Source organism: Adiantum capillus-veneris, chromosome 4 (assembly GCF_014529385.1).
Source record: "Adiantum capillus-veneris isolate H3 chromosome 4, ASM1452938v2, whole genome shotgun sequence".
NCBI lineage: Eukaryota > Viridiplantae > Streptophyta > Polypodiopsida > Polypodiales > Pteridaceae > Adiantum > Adiantum capillus-veneris.
The window spans coordinates 54,101,097-54,122,450 of record NC_140934.1 but is presented as its reverse complement, the minus strand read 5'-3'; the positions used below and the strand labels follow the sequence as shown (position 1 = coordinate 54,122,450).

At 41.0% G+C, this 21,354-nt stretch overlaps 1 protein-coding gene across 3 annotated transcripts; it reads right to left on the bottom strand.

Moving 5' to 3' along the window:
- Positions 1-10,011: 10,011 nt before the first annotated feature.
- Positions 10,012-14,053, bottom strand: LOC147459180 (uncharacterized). 3 transcript variants are annotated; one of them, XM_086510496.1, is made up of 7 exons: positions 13,972-14,053; positions 13,230-13,308; positions 13,049-13,131; positions 12,140-12,200; positions 11,444-11,571; positions 11,261-11,363; positions 10,012-11,048 (listed from the first exon to the last, which is right to left on the bottom strand). In XM_086510496.1, exons 1-7 carry the CDS (start codon positions 14,051-14,053, stop codon positions 10,931-10,933), a joined length of 654 nt encoding a protein of 217 aa, XP_086366622.1. In that variant the 3' UTR covers positions 10,012-10,930. The 3 variants fall into 3 exon arrangements, 1 of the variants encoding a protein (XP_086366622.1); XR_015187843.1 differs by lacking the exons at positions 10,012-11,048; positions 11,261-11,363; positions 11,444-11,571; positions 13,972-14,053 and adding an exon at positions 11,746-11,824 and having other exon boundaries at positions 13,116-13,131; positions 13,230-13,751; XR_015187842.1 differs by lacking the exons at positions 10,012-11,048; positions 11,261-11,363; positions 12,140-12,200; positions 13,972-14,053 and having other exon boundaries at positions 11,403-11,824; positions 13,230-13,751.
- Positions 14,054-21,354: the final 7,301 nt, after the last annotated feature.

Genomic DNA, 21,354 nt, shown 5'->3' with positions numbered 1-21,354 from the left:
TGGGGAGATGACATCATGGTTTCAAGTACATGGGTTCAGCATGGACAACTTTTCCCCCATCTAGTACTCATTGGATGCACCCTCTCTAACTCTTACACAGTCCAAGATCACCAAACTCATCCACCAGGACCTAACTCAGCTAGATACTAGGAGAGCTTGGATACATCCGGCACAAGAGTTGGGCATGAAGATGGCTTTCTATAGAGAGCATCTTATCCAACTTACTAAGGATGGTTTTTTTATGAGACCCAGATACATGGACACCCACTTATCTCACACGATAAAATGTGCTATTGGCCAGATAAGCACATCTTCACACCAGTTTTGGATCGAGACGGGTAGATACAACGGAATACTAGTAGAGGCAAGGACATGTCCCCTATGTCACATGGAGCCTGAGACAGAGTTGTACTACACTTGCCACTGCCCAGTTTACTATGAGAGATGAGGCCGCTTTCACTGCTTGTTCAGAGAGGGCTTTGGACCACTCTCTAGAGTTATGGGGTATGAGGACCAGGGATGTCTCGGTCTATTTTTTCTCAAGCTACACAAACACAGAGAGAGTTCAATGAGAGGAGAGGTAGACAATCTCAAAGACGGATCATAGATTTCTTTAGAGCGAACATTGGGCAGCCGGAGAAGTAGCTACCACAACAAAGCTCACATTCTCCTCACACCAAGTCATGTTGATTGATCAAGAGACCGAGCTAGGGATATCCAAACGTCCACGATTGTGGAGGACTACACAGCATCGACAGACGCTCCATCAGAGGACTCGGATCACTTTGTCCCAACATGCACAACATCCGACTACATTACTGACCATGGAGGAGATTGATGATATCATCAGCGATAGATAATGGATCTCTTGTGATTTAGCTCTTTTGAGGATTTTTGTAACAAACTTGGACACTCCAAGTCTAGATTCTGTCAAAACACAACAGAGATTCACTTCAAAAACAGTTCACAATTTCAAGAGTCTACACGGCCCGGTGTAGCTCCGTACCAAGGGAGATTAGCCCCAAAGACTGGCGTCCCTTTTGTAATTCTTTTATATTAATATGTGAGCAAAGTACAACTTCCCACAGGTGCTCTCCCTCAGACTCTGCGTCTAGATGACCTGATTAGTGAGCCCCCTTGGGTCACTTTTAAAGGTTACAAGGGATGCTAAAAGCAGAGCCCCAAAAGCATGAAACTCAAAAGCAATTGTCCCAAAAGCAACTATTTCCAAATCTTCCAGTAAAGGCATCCAGCACAATTAACGGATTTTTGTACTGTTAGGAGATAGGATGTAGCTAAATAGATTTTTGAGTAGCTTACTTAATGGAAAGAGAGAAATTATCACACACGAGAGATTATAGAGTAGAGAGAGAGAGAGCACACACGATAAACGTGGTTCACCCAATGTGGGCTACATCCACGGGAAAGCAGACACTCAATGGCTTTAGTACTTCAAACAAGTAGGTTACAAAGGGATTATACCCTTAATAGAGCTGCCACCTTGCTTCACTCTCACCACCTCACACCCACCTTGTTGCATCAACTTCACACTACAAAATGAGTGTAGAAATGGCCTCGTTTTATAGACCATAGGGGGAGAGGCAGCAGTGTGTAGCCGCCCTTGTGTAGACAAGTCCAAATGGACTCTCCAATCATGCCCATGTGTGACCGCCCTTGAGAAGACAAGTCCGCCTTTGAAATCAACCATCGGCCATTGACTATCGACCACCGGCCAGTCGGCCAAGGCCAAACGACCGACCGTTTTACAACCACTTTCTGACCGCCGTCCGACGATAATATTCCGGCAAAAAAGAAATATTACAGCGAAGTGGCCATGAAAATTTTGGTTTTCGACGAGTGATTTTTCTTCATGCACGATGGCTTCTCCTCATAATGGCGACCTTACAAGTGTGCTTTTTTAATACAAAATTCTACAAGGGGTAAATCAAGCTCCATAGTTAACACGTGCACTTCTGCCACATCAACATTTCAGCGCAAAAAAGTTGAAATCTGTACAATCTGCCACATCAGCATGTCAGCGCGAACTACAAAATTCCGTATTGCTACCACATGACACTCTACCACGTCAGCCTGTCTGTACAATTTGTGCCATGTCATGTCATCTATCTACGGGTGGTCATGCCATGTCATCAGTTTGTGACATACCACCCTCTTGAAAGAATTGTAATCGCCCTCTATTATGTCTACAAAAATAGATAGAGACCATAAACCAATTTAATAGACACTGACTCTAAGTGTACAGACGCACTAGGCACGACACATCTAGCACTTGTACAAAGACAATAGTCACATCACAAGACATCACATGACAAATCAATCAAAAAAAAAATTCATTCCAAATCTCAAACCATGACTGCTAGTAACATATTTAGTAATCGCATCTAGATCCATTCCGAACCTCACTGATGCCTGATCAATTAATCCTTACTGCGATCATGTCTATAGAGATTTAGAGGAGACCAAAATGTTGCATTCATTTCGTCTTTCAATTTCCATACCTTCCAGTAAAAGCATCCAGCACAATTTATGGATTTTCGTACAGTTCTTCCACGTCAACATGTCAATGCAAAAAAGCGGAAATCCATATTGTCTGCCACATGAACATGTCAATGTAAACTGCAAAATTTCATACTGCTACTATGTGGCACTCTGCCACATGTCCGTACAGTTTGTGCCATGTCATCCCATCTATCTGCGGGTGGTCATGCCATGTCATCAATTTTTGACATACCCATCTCTTGAAATAATTGTAATCGACCTAGATTACGCCTGTAAAAACAAACAGAGGCCATAAACCAATTCAGTAGACACTGACTCTTACCGATGCACTAGACATGACACATCTAGAACTTGTACAAAGATGACACTCACATCACACGGCATCACATGACAAATCAATCACAATAAAATTCATTACAAATCTCAGACCATGACTGTTAGCAACGTATTTAGTAACTGCATCTAGATCCATCTCGGACCTCACGAATGCTTGATCATACTAATCCTTATTGCGATCATGTCTATAGAGATTTATGAGACCGAATGTTGCAATCATTTCGTCTTTCAGTTCCTGCACTCAAACAAGTCAAATGAGAGAGGACAAATCAATCATGTTCAATTTTGGGAATTCTGTTTCATAGATTCATACAACAGAATACTGTCAGCCCAACAGTATCCCTAGAACCCAAAGGTAATATCAGTGACCTTATTGAATCGAGGTAATCTGTTGACAAAGGAGCAGAGTGACTCCCCTCTTGTGCAATCCCTCTACACCAGATTCAACCTTGCTGATTTTGGGGATCTGTCGGAGTAGACGATGCTAAATCGAATGCTTCAAGGTAAAGTTCCAAAATCTGAGGAGTATCTTCTAGGTCCTCCTCCTCCATCTACTTCGCATCTAATGTCAGATAGTTCTTAACCAAGAACCGACGAATCACTTTACCTTTTATCTTTCTTTCCTTGTGTGCCAAAGTCTATTCAGGAACGAGTATCTCCTCTCTCTCTCTCTTCCACTTCGGGTTGCTCATCACGCTCCCCATCAACTCGTACCTCACCTTTAAAAGGTTCAAGAGACTCACATGGAATGCATTGTGAATCTTCCAAGTATTGGGCAACTAAAGTTGAAAGGAGACATCATTTATCTTTCTTTTAATTTGGAAAGGGCCATAATACCTCATGCTAACCTTTGGAAAAATTTGATCCTTTCTCTTTCGTTTCCTTAGGCGTGCCTTCTCAAAATGTAAGCACCCAATCATTTTCCCTTAATTTCAAGTCTCGTCGATGTCGATCTGCTGCCTTCTTATGTCATTCTTGAGATTTCTCTAAAGCCTCGTGGACCTTGGCAAAAGCAGTGTCCAAGTGCCTCATGTACTGGTCGGCTTCAAAAATCTTATCTTTAGTGCTGAGAAAGGGTGGAAGTGGAACCTTCTGAGCACCTTCAAGTATCTCAAATGGCGCCTTCCCCGTCGAAGAGGGAACAGTGTTGTTGTAGGCAAATTCCACCAAAGGCAAAAAAAAATCCCATTGAGTCTTCTAATGAGAGATGTAAGACTTCAATAAATCCAAAACAACTAAATTTGCAATCTCAGGTTGCCCATCTGTCTGCGGGTGGAATGATGATGAGGACTACAACCTCGTGCCAATGTTCTCCCAAATAGCCCTCCAAAACAAACTCGTGAATCAAGGATCTCTGTCATAGACTATTGACTCAGGCATGCCATGTAATTGAAATATTTGTGCAATGAACACTCTCGCTAAATGGTTTGGCTTGATTGTTTTCTTCATCATGTAGCCATCCCGTATGGAATACCCTGGCACTATCTCCCCATTCTGTATCCGAGAAAAAACATCGAAAAAATACAGGTCGATGGCATACTGGTCAACCATATCCTCAAAACTTCTATGATGGATCGCAGAAATAGCCAAGATGAGGGGCTTTCGAGACAATACATTTGCCACTAAGTTTTTATGTCCCTAGACATGGACAATCTGGAAGTGAAACTGTGACAAGATGTTAGTCCACCGCATTTGCTTTTCAGAAAGCTTCTTCTATGACAAGAAGTAACGTAAACTCTGATGATCAATAAAGACCGTGAAATCGGCTTCGAGTAGATAAGTAAGAGAATGGATGACTGCCAATAAATCTGTGCTACCAATTTTTGCCTTGAAAACATTCTGCTTTCATAAGCAATCACATGGTCTTCTTGCATTAAGACCGCTCCCAGACTACGATCACAAGCATCCCAATAAACTTTGAATGGCTTTTGCAAGTTGGCAAAGCCAATATTGGTCCAGTAGTCAATTTTTCCTTAAGTGTCTGAAAGGCAGTCACCTCTGTCGGTCCCCATGAGAAAGGAACTCCTTTCTGAGTCAATAAGTGCAAAGGGGAAGGTACCTCTGCAAACTTTCGAATGAACCGCAGGTAGTAAAAACACAAGCCCAAAAAGCTTCTAATTTCATGAACATTCTTCAAGTCTGGCCAATCATGGATAGTCTCAATCTTGGCTGAGTCTATCTGTACTCTTGCTATTGAGACAATGTGTCCCATGAAGTGTATCTCTGGTAAGAAAACTTTCTTTTTTGGCATTGATAACGAATCTATGATCACGCAATGCCTGAAAGACCTATAGCAGATGGTGTCGATGCTCTACTTCATCCTAAGTTGGAGAAAATTATAATCTCATCAAAGAAAGTCCCCACAAAAGATCGATGCTCTTGAAAAATCCTATCCATCATTCGGTTGAAAGTTGTTGGAGCATTGGTAAGTCCAAAAGGAATCACCAAAAATTCATATAAACCAAAACTTTTCCAAAAAGCTGTCTTATAGACATCTCCCGGAGCAATTTTGATATGATGATATCCGCTTTTCAAATCAATCCTGCTAAAACAAGAGGATCCCTAAAGGCGGTCAAGAATATCATCGATCTTTGGAATTGAAAATATGTTCTTGATAGTGATTTTATTGAGAGATCTATAGTCAATGCACATCCTCCAAGATCCATCTTTCTTTAGTACCAATAAAACCGGAGAATAGTAGTGTGAAGTACTATGCTGGATGAGACCCTTTTCAAGAAGGCCTTTCACTTGGTTCATGATTTCTTCATTTTGGGCTCAGCTAACACGATAAGGTAACCGGTCCGATGGTGTGGTTCCAGGAATCAGATCGATATTATGGTCCTTAGGACGAGATGGGGGTAACTCGCATGGCAAGCCTTCCAAGAAACAATCAAATGATGTGTGTGCAAAAATTCTTGTCGTTCTTTGTCTAGTTCATACATGTTTGTTCGTTGTTCATCATTCAGTTCTTTCAAATAGATCGAGTAAACAAAAAGACTGGATTTCATTAATTTTGAAATGGCCAAAGCCAATACAACAGAGATGAACTCTCCCTTCAGTTTTACATCTAGTATAATTTTTTTGCCCTTCTCATTTGTCAAAGTCTCTTTTTTGGCCCAATAGTCGACCACATCGTTGTTCTTATGGTACCAAGGGATTCCTAGGAGGACGTCATACCCTTCCAAAGGCATGGTGTAAAAGTCCTTGTTCCCTAAATACCCCTGATAATGCAAAAAATGTTTAGCAATGACAGGCATAATGGCTACATCCCGTCCGGGTGCCGCTAGAATTGCCTCCGTCAGTGGCCCCATCCTCTCGAGCGTAATCTCGAGCCGCGCCGCAATTCACGTGAAATGAAATTGGCCTTGGCTCCTCCATCAAAAAAGATAAGGGCTTCCTGATTTTTCACTTTGTCCCATGCGTGGCAAAGTTCTATACTTTCATCCATCTGGCTTGGGTCGGTTCTCATGCAATCCGGTATCAGTCCTGCTTTCATTTTGCCTTTTCTACCACGCTCCTCCGCTGCTCTAGAACACTCTAGTCTATCTTCAATTTGTCCTTGTTGTGCCTTTTTGGGGCACTTTTCAGAGATGTGCCCTTGTTCCCTGCAACCAAAAAGTGTCTCTCTCTAAGAGTCAAATGGGATCGTGTATCTTTCTTTTCTTGGGGATTCTTTTTTTTCCTATTTTCATTGGTCGAGGTCTGGCTGGTCTTACGAGTCAAAATTTCATCACTGGTGTAAGTAAAGTTCTCTAAATGTATCGAGAATCCCCGTTTCGCGTGTCCCATTAGTTGTTGTATAGACTCGGACTTTTGTTCAAGGCAGTAATCTCGGATCTTTGTAGGGAGTCTGCAGAAAAACCGCTCAATCTGTTATTTAAAAGTGACCTTCTTAAATGAAGAGGTCGATAGAAAAGAATCCCAAAACCTCTTGTAATATGTGTCCAAAGAATCACCCTTGGTCAACCGAAGATGGTTCCAAGCGGTTCTTACATCTCGGTCGTACTCTTGAGTCAACCAAGAATAAATAAAGAGCCGTTTGAACTTCAACCACTTGAGCAGGGCTTCTTTCCTGAGAAGAAGAATGGACCACCATGTTCGAGCATTTCCCTTTAAAAACGATGCAGCCCTCCTGATCTTGGAGTGCTCTGAGTAATGCCCTCCAAAGAAGGCTATGTCAAACTGCTGAATGAAGGCCAAAGCCCTCGGAGCATCTCGAAAACCAGATTAGGATTCAAATTTTATTGATTGTCCACCCTGTTTAGATTCCTTTGTCTTCTTGCTCTTATCTTCGAGAAAATCGTACTGGTTGGCTCTGTAAAAGTGCTTCTTCTTCGCATAAAACATGTGATTGTCGGAGTCCGAACTGTCAGAGGATGACTCCTCCGTAGAACTATTGGAAACCAGTCGGAATCTGATCTTCTTTGCCTTTTTCTTGTTCTTTCCAAAGCTTTGCTTTTTGCTACGCTTATTGCCCTTTCCATCCTCCTCACTCGAGTCAGAAGAGGAAGAGCTAGATGAACTGTCGGAAGAAGAGGAAGAGGAACTGGGTAGTCCTTCAAAACGCGCATGTGCAAATGCAAAATAAGATTGACGGCCCAAGTAACCGGGATAGTCATTCCTCTTCTTGCGCTTCTTCAATTGCTTCTTCGATTGCTTCTTCGTGTTCAAAGGCTGACTGACCTGGGTCTGGACCACATCTTGAAGTTCTTCTTCAATAAACATCCTCGGAGTATGAGGTTTCTTGATTGCCGGATTGATTGGTGGTCCGGTGGCTTTCTGCCACTAAGTATGCACTTCAGCCATGGATTGATGGGTCAAAAATTTTGCAAATTGGGGACTTGAGCTAGCTGAATCATTTGCTTTGTGCACTCGTCAACCTGTTGTCGACATTACATCTCCAAAAGTTCATACTGTGTAGGCCGAGGTGGCCCGTACTCATCTTCTGCTAAGTAGCTTGAATTTGCAGTATTGCCTCCTCCCACCTCAGCGATTGCAGAAGAGGTCGATTGATTCTTTTCGGAATCCATCGGTGTTGTGAATAAAGGGATCGGGTTTCCCGGTAGAAGAGAAATCGGCCATGCTATGATATCACTGCAACAAACTTGGACAGCCTCAAGTCTAGATTTTGTCGCGACACAACAAAGATTCACTTCAAAAACACTTCACAATTTCAAGAGTCAACACGGCCCCGCGTAGTTCCGTGCCAAGAGAGATTGGCCACGACTGGCACCCCTTTCAGTATTTCTTTTATATTAATCTGTGAGCAAAGTACAACTTCCCGCGGGTGCTCACTCTCAGACTCTGGGTCCAAATGCTCTGAGAAGTGTCACTTATAAAGATTACAAGGGATGCTAAAAGCAGAGCCCCTAAAGCATGAAACTCAAAAGCAATTGAGTCCCAAAAGCCAATCTGCCAGTAAAAGCATCTAGGGCAATTTACAGATTTCCGTACAGTTCTACCACGTCAGCATGTCAGTGCAAAAATTTTGGAAATCCGTACTATCTGCCACGTCAACATGTCAACATGAATTGCAGAATTCCGTATTGCTGCCACGTGGCACTCTACCATGTAAGCCTATGTGTACATTTTGTGCCACGTCATCCCGTCTGTCCGCGGGTGGTCATGCCACGTCATTAGATTGTAAACCATGTTCATCTTGTGCCAACCTTTCTTTCAACTCTCACCCATTATATCTCCACACGCACGCCCACAATGTGTTGTTTTAGTCCCCAGTCACTACTATCACCCTCTACTCATATCCTACACAATTCCAGATAGCTGCTTAATTCTCATCTAGCAGTTAAGAGTTTAGTTTGCACTTTACTTCATTTTATTTTTGTACCCAAACATTGTATTAGATCCACCAAGATTGTATCAATTTGGTCCCATAGGTCATTTTGGCCTTTTGAGGCGTTTAATATAACATTTCATTTCATTTCATTTCTCTCTCGTATTGGACATCTATTGTATCAATTATCACACATTCCCCACACAATTCCAACTAGTACCACTTCTAAATTCATCTTAGTATCTCTTGTTTTGTGCTCACACATGGTATCAAGTTCACCATTATGTAACAAATTGGTCTCATAGGTCATTTTGGCCTATTGAAGACATTAATACATCATTTCATTTCATTTCTCTCTCTCTCTCTCTCTCTCTCTCTCTCTCATTTGAGTCATTCTGATAGTATATGCCTATATCGGTATGATGTGTGTGTGAACAACACTCCCTCTCCCATCCGTTCAGAGGAGTATCATCACCATAGTTGGTCCCATGGGTCGATTTTGACTCTCTCTGGACATCTCTTTACTCTTTCCTGCCGGAGTCAAGACTCACAGAATCCTTCTCAAGGCCTAAAATTGAGAGGCATAGTAAAAATTTCTTTTGAAAGAAAATTTTCCAAGCCCCCTTTCGTATGCTGTGTAACGCGATAATTTGCTATATATGACATAAATCCAAGGGTATGAACACAAAAAATGACGAGCAATTTCAAGATTCCAGCATGTCAAATGCAGAGGTTCTTTTGAAGCACCTGTTTTGCCAGGCAAAATAGCCCTCAACGAGAAAAACAGGTGTCAATTTTTGACACAGAGAATCCTTCTCCGCATTATTTCTTCCACTTAACTCAAATTCTATAATAAGACCAAGACTTCGTCTGTAAATTGCCAACTCTTGTATCATGGCAATCATTGAACTTCCAGCATTATCCGACTCCTAAGCTGGCCTGGCAAGGACAGCAGCAGAACGTCAATTATCATCAGGGTGGCACGGTTTCTTCATACCTTGAGTAAGGAAGAGTAGGCCTACAACGGTGGTAGTCGACACAGATGCTTGCCTTGTAATATAAGGCGCAGAGCAGCTGCCGCAAATTTGCAAGATATTTAAAACTCAGAGCAGCCTCAGAAATTTACAAATGGCATGGAGCTGGGAAGGGCTGGACCACACAAGCTGTGTAAAATTGATGATGGCAATGGCAAGCAATCTACAGAATGTTGCTTCAAGATCCCCTTCACAAGACATGCTATTAGCTCTCATTCTGCTTTCAACAGCAATGTTAGGCAAGCTAATTTACCCAATATTGCGCGAGCTAACCAGCCGGCCATCCCTGCAACATCATATATCATATATCTACTGCCAAATGTAAGTGTATTTCTGTTTGGATTCATCTGTCTCAGTCGATCACTGAGGCTAGCCATGTATGATGACAGACCCCTTCCATCTCTTCTGTTTGACGCTCATCCAATCTACTGGCGCCAGAAGGTCAAGAACTTTGTGCTTCACCTCAAAGCTGCTTCACCTCAAAGCAGGCCCACGCCGCCCATTACATCCCACCATTTGGAAGAGGGTTACCTTTATTCTCAAATCTGCATTCTATTGTATCTCACTTTCCATCGTGCTCCTCTTGATTAGTCCCCTCTATGGATTTATGTTGATCTGTACAAATTCAGCACATACTCTGTCTACTTTGATCGTTCGAATGTAAAGCTCCCACTGCTTGTGCTCATTTACTGGCCAATCTTGTTGCCAGTTAAAGCCCTTTTTCTTGGTATTCGTTTGAAAGTCATGGGATGCTCTGCGATGAAGCAAATGCCCATGAATGCAGCACCACTTCATGTGGGTCTAACTGCAGGAGTTATATCCATACCAGGGGAGGACCCACACACTGTCCAGAAATTGTTTGAAGGGTCTGCATCATCGTGACATTGTCCGATCAAGCATGCAACGTTCAAAACAACGTTGTCTATGCGATTTTAGATCGACATGGATCCCCAGATGTACCATGCTGCATGTGGGAAACTGTGGAGGTCAGTATGGCTGGGTCTCACAATTCTTGCAATTCTGGACATATTGAGCATAGTAGAGGTGGGAGTGTTTGGAACATCCAAGAGAACTACGGCGACGATGGAAGCATATAAGCAAGCAATACAGATGGTGGCTGTGGTAGATGAGATGCATTCACCCACTGTCTGCTCTAAAGAGACATATTTGAAAGCCTCCACATCACTTTGGTCATCTTTGCTCAGCAAGCGAAGGTACAAAAAGCATGAAAAGTCATTGCTATCTCTGATTAGATGAGAGATATTGTCTGGTTAATGATCTTGTTCTGGTTTTTGCAAGCTCGAACTACTCTCACAACAGGTACTGGCGGCATAAAGCTTCTAGGTGTGGTGTCCAAGTGATCAACCCTGTCAACATTCTGGATAAGCACTTGGAGACTGCAAGGAGGCAATTGCAGAAGCACAGCCATGTGTTTCCATAAACAATGGAAGTGATTACAGCTTACACGACATACACTGTGTGCCAGAACTTGCGAAGATGGTGTATGGATATAGAGATGGCAGCAAGGGACCATAAACTGAATCAGGGAGGTACCTGCCTGATAGAGCAAATACGTTACCTGATGGCCGAGGTGCTGGCAGCCTGCCTCTGTAGTCTACCTGCAGTGCTTGAGACACGCACCAGCAGGGCTGTTTGCAGTGGCAATGTAGGTGAAATTGAAACTGCGAGATTTCTCATTCACCAAGTCAAGGAAATGTGGAAAAAGCTGCAATAGCCTCTGTATACTTTTGCCTCGCCCAACGTTTCTGCTGCTGGCTTCCCACTTCAGCAGTACTGGCTCCAACCAAAACAAGCGACTCATGATGCAAACAAGGGCGGGGCAATTTGCCGAGGTTACTCATGGCCACGACAGGCTCCTTATACCTATTCCTGAACCAGTGCAGTACTCTGAAACTTAGCACCTGCCAAGTAATCAAGAAAATGAATACAGATGTAGAGGCTTGCTTATGGTATATGTGAACAACAGCCAGAGAGGATCTCTTTGGTCAGTTGAATCTTTTGCTTGTATTGGTATATCCAAGCCATCTCTCAGAAAATTGCTTGCTTTTTGGTGAGCCATTAGTATGTTCCACGGCCTCTTTCCCCCTCGTTCCCCTTATTCTGTATTGAACCACGAAAGAACCTGGAATGAACAAAGTAAAGTAAAATCAACAGGAGGGAGCCTTCTTATGTAGTTATGCGAGTAGAAAATGACACATGAGCTCAACCACTGATGCTGTGTTCACTGTGTGCACTAGTAGTACTTTGTGGTTGAGAAACTGAAAGTAACAACTCTTAAGGTGACCTTCTAGTTGCCTTCGCCTATTATCGAGCTTAATTTTTATGCTCGAAGTTTGTGAGCATAATGGAAGCGTGTCTCAATATGAAGACCAAGCAAAGGTTGTGAATTTGACCAGAAAGCACATTCTCATTAAGTTCCACAGAGAAAATTCGTTACCTAACGACCCCACCTGATATGCCAAGCAATGTCCTTCCTGGAATATCTCTGCTGATTTGTACTGGAACAAACCAAGACCACTCTTCTTATTGATGAGCAAGTAGCAATCAAATGGACATAGTAGGTAGAGAAACTAGCTCAAACCAACTAGCAGTCAGAAAATGGTCATCAAGATTCAAAGTGACATCACATTTTAATTGCTCCACATTTTGGCCCAGTGAATTATACTCAGCTAATAGTATTACCTAAGAGGAACGATCATCTAAGTAACATCTCATCGTTAATGGCTCCATACCCTGGCCTGGTCAATTAGTTTCAACTATTCCTCTTGCTAAGAAGGAATGAAAGACCAAAGATTTAACCAACCAAGTTAAAATTAATGTTCAATTGTGGCCACAAGCATGTCTCCATACAACAACTTCGCCCTCATGAAATTAACAAATGATAAAGTTCGGGATCTTTTGAGGCAGACATGGACAACACCAACAACCTGGGCTTGATTGCACAATAACATTCAAGCTGCTGTAGAGTTCGCTTCATCACCTTCTCCTTAGCGCCCTCTTAAAACTACAACAACAAGTGTGGCTACTCTGAGAGTCCCAACAAGAGTCCCATAAGAGCATGCTTTGGAAAAAGCAACATTCTTGCTTTGTGCAAGGTGGTACACATGGACAAGCCACCAGCTCCTGGGCAAATAATTCTTTGTTTTTTGCCTTAATGTAAAACCATACATTGGAAATGGACATTAGTTGGATCAACATCAAACTTGTGAATGTTGCCATGCTCGAGAAAAAGGCAATAAGTGAATCATGATCATGGATAAACCTGCTACTCATACTAACGATCCCGATTCAGAAGCTATGAGTCATTTCAGGCTTCTATCTAGAGTGACTCGTCCATTAGTCTTACCGATTCCAAACAAGATTTGTCTTACTGAATATGCACTTGGCCATGGCACAACTGACTTGAGACTTACATGACGGAAAGGATGCCTGCATCCAAAATGTAAACAATTTCAAGATAGTTCAAAAAGTAGATTGTCCATTTCACATGCAGATAGTATTTTAAACCATAGTCCTTGCATGAGAACCTTGTGTAGTTGAGTGTCAAAAAACTGAAAGGCTCTATGCCACTTGTGTCAGAAAGTAAGGTCCACCATGTCTTTCGAACTAGATCGCATACACACTCGCAATATCATACTGCTAGCATCTGAGGGCAAAGCGGCCTGTCCAACTCAAATGAATCCAGATTCTGTGACCCATCGTAAAACACTAATTCGCCATGACAGATCAAACACTGCTGTCCAAAAATATAGTCAAAAGCATCAAACACAGAAACCTCTCACTCTAATCCAGTGCAGAAACACCTTGTTCTAATCAAGATTCAAGACATGTTTCGTTAATAAGGACTATTTATCTGGCAAATCGACAAATAAAAGAATTCAGAGTCTCAGAAAAAGACAACTTGCCCCTTTCAATTTTTGTGTTTACTATCTTCCTCCACTTTCAAAACCATTCATATGGATTTTGAACTTACGTACTCTTAAAGGAGGAGACCAGATTGAAGACGAGTAAGGACTGTACCTCTGGTGCGTCCCCGGGGGGGGGGGGGGGGGGGGGGGGGGGGGGTCTCTTTTACTCCAAGATTTGAGGTTCAAAAGAGCAGACACAAAAAACACACCTCCACTTCAATTTTAGGCAATGGTCACACGGGGCTCTTGCAAGAACATAGGAATCAATCGCAGTTTGCATTGCTGGTGATCGGTCACAAACGGGTTGCCTTGCACTTTGCATTCTGTACAGTAGTCACCAGGTTGACAAGCTTCCACTCACGCAGCAACTCAAGGACATGGCGAGCTCCCTTGGCTCGTCGTGCTTCGAACTGCATTTGCAGTGTTTTGCCCTCCGCATTCATAAGCTAAATTTCCAATAAGGGTATTCTTTACACACCGCCATTTGAAAATGGCAGCGTATGGCCTCTTCACTTGGTAAGGGCGTGGTCACACAGGAAAAGTAGTTGGGCTATAGCCACGCAAGACTTAGTTATCAGTTATCTGAATTGATAACTATGCCTCATTCTTGGTCACACGTCAAAAAGAAGAAGTGTTAAATGAATAACTATGTCTACCCTTTGTAACTATGTGATTTTGGCATAGTTGTGAAGTCCACGGCAAAGTTGGGAGGTTGAATGAATAAGTAAGCCTTGTGTAACCATGCCGCATGCTTAGTTATGGCATAGTTGACATAGTTATCTATAACTAATAACTAAGCCTCGCACGACCATAGCCTTATTTGTAATTGATAGCTGAGCCTAATTATGCTCTCTTCAAATTAAGTGCACATTGACTTGCCATATGTCGTGGTCACACACAGTCTAATTGTAGGCATCATTGGCAAAGTTGAGGTGAAAAGAATCAACTTGGCCCCACTATCGGTGAGAAAAAGAGATAAAAAGCGTCCACACCTAGTCCTAGAGCTCAACACAGTAGTAATGTCAATTATTGCCATGTTGCAAGCAATTGTCAACTTCATAAACATAGATCTATTGGCAGCGACCATTAATTGCTTTAACATGCTCCCTTTGACTCCCTCCTGTGACCATGCATGAAGCATAGTTATCAGATACAATAATCGATAACTGCTGCAAGATCTATTTTCATAGTTCTAGTAGGTTATCGTAATTCATTTTTTATAAAAGGGAATCTACTCTTGGCCTAGATCAAGCAAAAGCAGTTAGGGTAGTTGGAGTAGTTCAAGCACAAATGTGTTGAAAGGGAGTGACTGATGAAGGGTTGTCGGAGTCATGGTGAAATGCTATCATGTTTGGAGACATTATCTATAGAGACCCTATTTAGCTAATCTTTCGCTAATGTCCTCAATTGTGTTCCTATATTGATTCTACAAATTGTAAATATAGATGAATCTCAGAGAATGTGATATAAGAAGGATTCTCCACTTAACTTTGATGTATTGTATAATGCCTATGGGAACTAAGCTTAGAAGTCATGTTTTGAAAGCCCTATGTATAAAAGCCAATTATTAGAAGGATAAGGAAGAATTCTTTTCATGTGAGCAAAGCCACATTGTAATCGACATATTTTGCAATTCTATAATCAAAATCAAGGTCCATTAAGTGCATTGTGTTTCTCTTCTCTTGTTTCATCTTTTGAGTGCATCCATTATCAATTCGATGAAGGCTCTCATTTACATTGTGTGAGCTTTAATTTGTTGTTTTAGTAATTGTAAATGCTAGTCTTTTGATAGGAGGTTGTTCCTATGCTTTAGAAGGTGATACTAGACAAAAAAAATTGCATGTTTTTGGTAATGTGTGAAACAATGGATCGCGATTCATGTACCTCCCAAAATCAAGTTTTCAATGTCCAAATCCAAATATATTCTAATAGTCCTTGCCTATAGTCTCCTAGAGTTTCAAAGCATTTTGAGCTTGTTTAGTTGAGAAACCATCGAGTGATTAGTTGGCATGAAGATTGTCCATATACTTGATGAGATTGATTGTTGATTCGTGATTACTCGTTATCAATTTGATGAAGGCTCACATTTACATTGTGTGAGATTTAATATGTTGTTTTAGTAATCGTAAATGCTAGCCTTTTGTTAGAAGGTTGTTCCCACACTTTAGAAGGTGCTGTTAGACAGTTTTTTTTGCATGTTTTGGTAATGTGTAAAACAAAGGATTGTGATTCATGTACCTCCCAAAATCAGGTTTTCAATGTCCAAATATATTCTAATAGTCCTTGCCTATAGTCTCCTAGAGTTTCAAAGCATTTTGAGCTTGTTTAGTTGAGAAACCATCAAGTGATTAGTTGGCATGAAGATTGTCCATATGCTTGATTGTTGATTCGTGATTGCTCTTGTCATCTTCTTATGTAAGTTCACTCCATTATGATCGACACTCCAATGTGTCTCCATGCCCCATCGAGGCAGCTTCCCTCAGTATTGACCTTGAGTATGTTAGTGCCAGTAGTTATGATATAGATGTTTCTCGAAACGATCCGCTAACATTGGTGCCATTGTTGGGGATTCGACTTATGATAATTGAGTGTCCTTGCATCTATAACTATGTTCATATGTACTTAAAATCTATTTAATTTTCACCAACAACACAATGGTGAAATGAGGTTTTTGTCAATTGATAGAGTTTAGGAGTCAAGAACTAGATAGATCTTTCATTTGGTGCAAAGAGTGTTTGTGATTGGAAGTAAAACAAAGCATTATAGTCACCAATTTTGGCATTGCTTTCATAGTCTTGTACAATCCACCACCATTAGCCATTTTTTCAAGTTTTGTTCATTTCATTGTATTCTTTCATGTCAAATTCTTAGGCGTAGATTAAGTAGTCGATATACCATCATTTAGGGCTGCAAAAGTCAGAGAAATACTGTTGAGAAAGCATACTTGGCAAATTAAAACCCATAAAATCTAAAAATTTTACAAAGTGTCGAGAAAGCAAGTAAACTAAACCCAAATCACACAAAAAACAAGGGGGTAGCTTTCCATATATCCTAGGAACATTTTGTTGTATTTTGTAAAAAATGATGGATCGCATTCCATAATAGTAGGGTAATGTAACTTGATAAGATTTTAGAAATACTTGAGTACATCCTATATTTTCAAGTTTGGGCTAAAAGTACCCTCGAAAGACCAATCTACAAGCAAAACAAGTTTTTGTTTCTTTGTCCAAAAATTGTTTTGAGTGGTGTTTCAAGTGCAGTTCACCAAAAGTGCTTTATGTTTTGATACACCCGGGGACCACTAAGACCTGAATTCCTTGAGACTTGACAAGGGAAAAAAAGGGATTATTTGCACTAGGTCAATGTGAGCTATTCAAGGACTATGTTGAGTGTATTGAGTGGGCTCAACCATGTCAAATCGTCCACCGCTAGGGTTTCCGACTTAACTCAAAGATATATTACATATGTAAACAATAAGAAAACTTGCAACACCTTCAATACTGGGTTTCAGAAAACAGAAAGAGATGTACCAATCATACCATGCTACATCTCAAGGTTTGGCTCATGCATCTTTAACGAGTGGTTATTCGGCTCATTGGGAGGTATACTAACCACTACATCCATCAACTCAAATGCATGTATCTAGAAGCATGAATGTAGAAAGTGATGAGAAACTAGAGAAGAAATGTCCTCTTATCAATGAAATCAACAGGAGATTCATCTAGATAAATGAAGCAATGAGAGTCCCGATGGATTTCGCTTATAGGGGCCTATATAGATTCTTGAACGGGGATCAACATAACTTGTATAAGTGTGAAGAACACAATGCTCGAGAGTTGGAGAACCACAAAAACTTCTATGTATTCACATAAACAAATGCTCAAGGCATGTAGGTTCCAATGGTAGACAAGTATAGTTGAGAGTACAAACATGTGGATCAAATTGAGTTGGAAAGATACAGTTGTATGAATACTCTAATCTCTACTTTTTACATACAACCAGTTGTGGGTGCACCAAGGATATTTGAAGATAATCTGCAAGGATTTGAGACACAAACTATGGAAAATTTGGGATTCGATGAGTCTCAAGGATACACACATGTTTCGAAGACTAAAGGTACAATATCAACAGGATCTCAAACATCAAGGATTGTAGATGGCGGGAACAATTGCTTAGCATAAGGCTAGGATTGGTAGTTCTTAGGGACGGTTACTATGGTTACTACTACAATACATAGTCGATTAGAAGTCCACCAATCAAAAGACTATAAAGAGGGCTCACTACTTCATTTTTGGGATCCCTAAGTGATTGACTCCTTGGCTAGAGATTTGTGTCTCACATCTTGGATCTCTTTACGCTCTTGTAATCCTAATTAAGCTCAAAGCATACTTGACTCACTATTGTACTTGTATATGCAGACTTGAATATACATTCCAGTTTCAATATCCATTTCTAGTGTTCTTTCTCATTTCCAATTTCAGTGTCCAGTGTCATTTCTAGTTCCAGTCTTATATTTCATTTCGAGTGTTGTCTAATCTGAAGTCCCAAAGTAACCTGAACTAACTCCTCAGGGGGTGCACTATGTAATCATGTTAATGTATAACGTGAGTTCGAAAGGAGGGGTTTTAAAATGCAAATATTTTAGGAAATTTAACAGAGATACATTAAAATAAGGGGTTTTGATATTCGATTTTGAAAAAAAAAACTCCTAAAATAAGGGGTCATTTTTTTCATTCAGACATGTTAAAAGGATTTTTATAATACCCCACGAACGCATGTTATATAGGGGGTGCTGAACGGTGAACCACCCGAGACTAACTCCAACTACCAACCTGGAATAGTTGTCTTATAGTGCAACTCATTCCATTTTGGCGATCACTGTGGCTTGAGCTAAGTTTCTCTCAAAAAATGAACTATCTCCATTTGGTGTTAGAGCTATCAAAGATCGACCATGCTGCCCAGACGAGTCTTACATGGTAGAAGGCCAACTACCAAATTCATGGATGATCTAGACCATGTCAGCACCATTGATGAAGAGTTGGAGCGAGGCTCTGATACTAAGAAGGAGCTTGGGAATGAGATAGATGTTCCTCCAAGACCAAGAACATTTAACTCGTTCCAGGAGAAGGTGTGTTGAAAGAGCAGAACAACGGACCCAGTCTCACGGATCTCACCACAGCCGGAAACATGTTGCTGACAGTGAGGCTAGTAAGCAAAGTCATAAACCAGCATGACTCAAGCCAGCAAAGTAGATGGAAGAAGACATTGTGACCAAAACTAACGATAAAAACAATTGGGAAGCTGACACAGACCACTATAGCAAAGAAGGATAGGAAACCAGCTCATAGAAGCATAACCAGTAACCACGAACATTCCACTAATCTAATTTTTTTTTTCCCAATTCTCGAAGGAGGCATGAAGGACAACCCAAATGTCCACATCTAAGCCTTTGAGTGATATGCTAAACTTAAGGATATCGACGAGGATGAATGAGGGGAATATTTTTCTTGACACTCAAAGAGGAATCTAGGAAATGGTATTACCATTACCCAACTAGCCAACTTAGGTCCTATAACAAGCTCATTAAATATTCAGACAATAGGGGAGATGATGAGGACATATTATGCAAACTAGACAAGATCAAACAAGGCGAGTTGTCGGTCAGGAGCTACGTGGAAAAAATCAAGGAGTTGACGCGACAACTGCAAGAGCCTCCACGGAAAAAAAAAAATTGAATGCGAGCCTGGTTCTTGAATGGTTTCAGAAGCAAAAATTCAAGGGAATAATAGTTTCCATCACCCACCAAAAAGTTTAATGATCTAGTGCAAAGGGCACTAAAATTGGAGCAGCAAGCCAAGAAGGAGAAGGAACACAAAAAGAGGCACACTAGTACAGTGAGTCATCTATTGAAGAGTCAAAATTCAGCACCAGTTCTAGCTGTTCATCTGAGAGTGAGTTAGATGACAAGGGCAAGGGAAAGAAAAAGGGATCATGGCCTAGAATGCTAGAGGCAATGTCAAAGAAAATTGCTGAAATAGCGAAGACAAGACCTTGAGTTAAGAAAATGGAGATTTGATGTTCAAAGTACACATCAAGAGACCATAGGTCTGATGAATGTTCACCATACACTTATTGAAAGGCCTATAGACATATTTGGAATAGCTGTGGTATCAAAATTCATCACTTCAAAAAGGGAAAAGATTTATCAATGATCGCACTGAAAAACCTAGAAGCAGTGAAAGCAGCTAGGCTTTAAGGATTTAGAAGCTACCGTCTTAGCCTTCAGGATCTCATGAGGAGTTGAAGGGGAAGCAATATCTGGACTGAATGGCTCCATGATATCTGTAATATAGAGTCTTGTTGAAGAAGTATGGCTCAGATCAAGCTTGTCGACCAAAGTTGGACCGGAGCTACTGAATTGATGAAGAATCAAACGGAGAATCCATCATAGTGTCAGACAGCAATTCGGCCAGCTAAAACAGTTGAGTGGAACTATGAAAATAGCCCATAGGAGAAATCTTCCAGTTCAGATTGTAGCTCTGGTAGTGAACAAGATGAAATATGTGTGAAAGTCTGTGAACGCATCCAATAGTTGATGATAGAACTAAATATACAAGATGCACACTACCAAGCTGCAAAGCTCATCAGACATAAAAGAAAGGCAAAAGCTGAAGCAATGGTAGTAGACCTCGCAGCCATGAGAGAGGATGAGGTTCCAGTCATTCAGATTGATTACAAGCTAAGAAAGCAATGGGAACCATTATCAGAAGTGATCGTGGATGGGAGAGTTGGTGTGAATATTCTCGATGAACATTTAAGGCAAAAAGTGGGAATCAATGATTTGAAACCAGCACCATTAAGAGTCGGAATGGTTGAGCATAGGGTAGTCTAGGCTACTGGAATGATTGAAAACATGCAAATCAAAGTTGGCAAAGAAAATTTTAAGACCAACTTCTTAGTGTTGGATGTACAGGGGAGCATATGGAATGCTTTTGGGCAGACCGCTCATAACTGCTGGAGTGGTACACAACTATGCCAGCCAAAAAGTGACAATTTAAGAAATCAGTAGGAAAATTCAAATAAAGACTCATACCACAAGATATTGGAAAAAAACATTAAGACCAAAAGAATTTTGTAAGAAATATGGAATAAAGAAGATCGAGATAATGTTTGTCTCAATGAACATCTTTCCATTAACAAAAATAGATATGAGTGATGTTTTGATGGACAAGGAGCAGGTTGAACGACAAAGAAAACAATACCCAAAATAGTTCACTGAGTTGAACCCTAGGAAATAATCAATTCAACTAGAAGGGCATCCACCACATTAGCCAGCACTAGACAAATTCGACTTTAGATCAACATAGGAAAATAGTCAAGAAAATTCTGATCAAGGGAACCCAGCAATCGATGAGACCAAAATTCAAAATGGATTACGCTTATGCTATTGGAATTTGGACTGAGAAGGAAGCTAAGTGATTTGCCAAATAGAAGGGAGGAGGCCCAAATTGGTTGCTTCTAGACGACCAAGAAGTCAAAGAGCGAAATCTTGGCTCAGAGGAGAACCCTCAAATGATCAAAATTAATAAGTATCTGAAGCCAAAGATTAAGAAGAATATAGAGGCACTGTTTTAGAAATACAAGGATGTATTTGCATGGGAGCATACTAATTTGAAAGGAGTAGATCCAAAGGTGTGCCAACATCAGATATCACTGAAGCCTGATGCCAGATCAGTCAAATTTT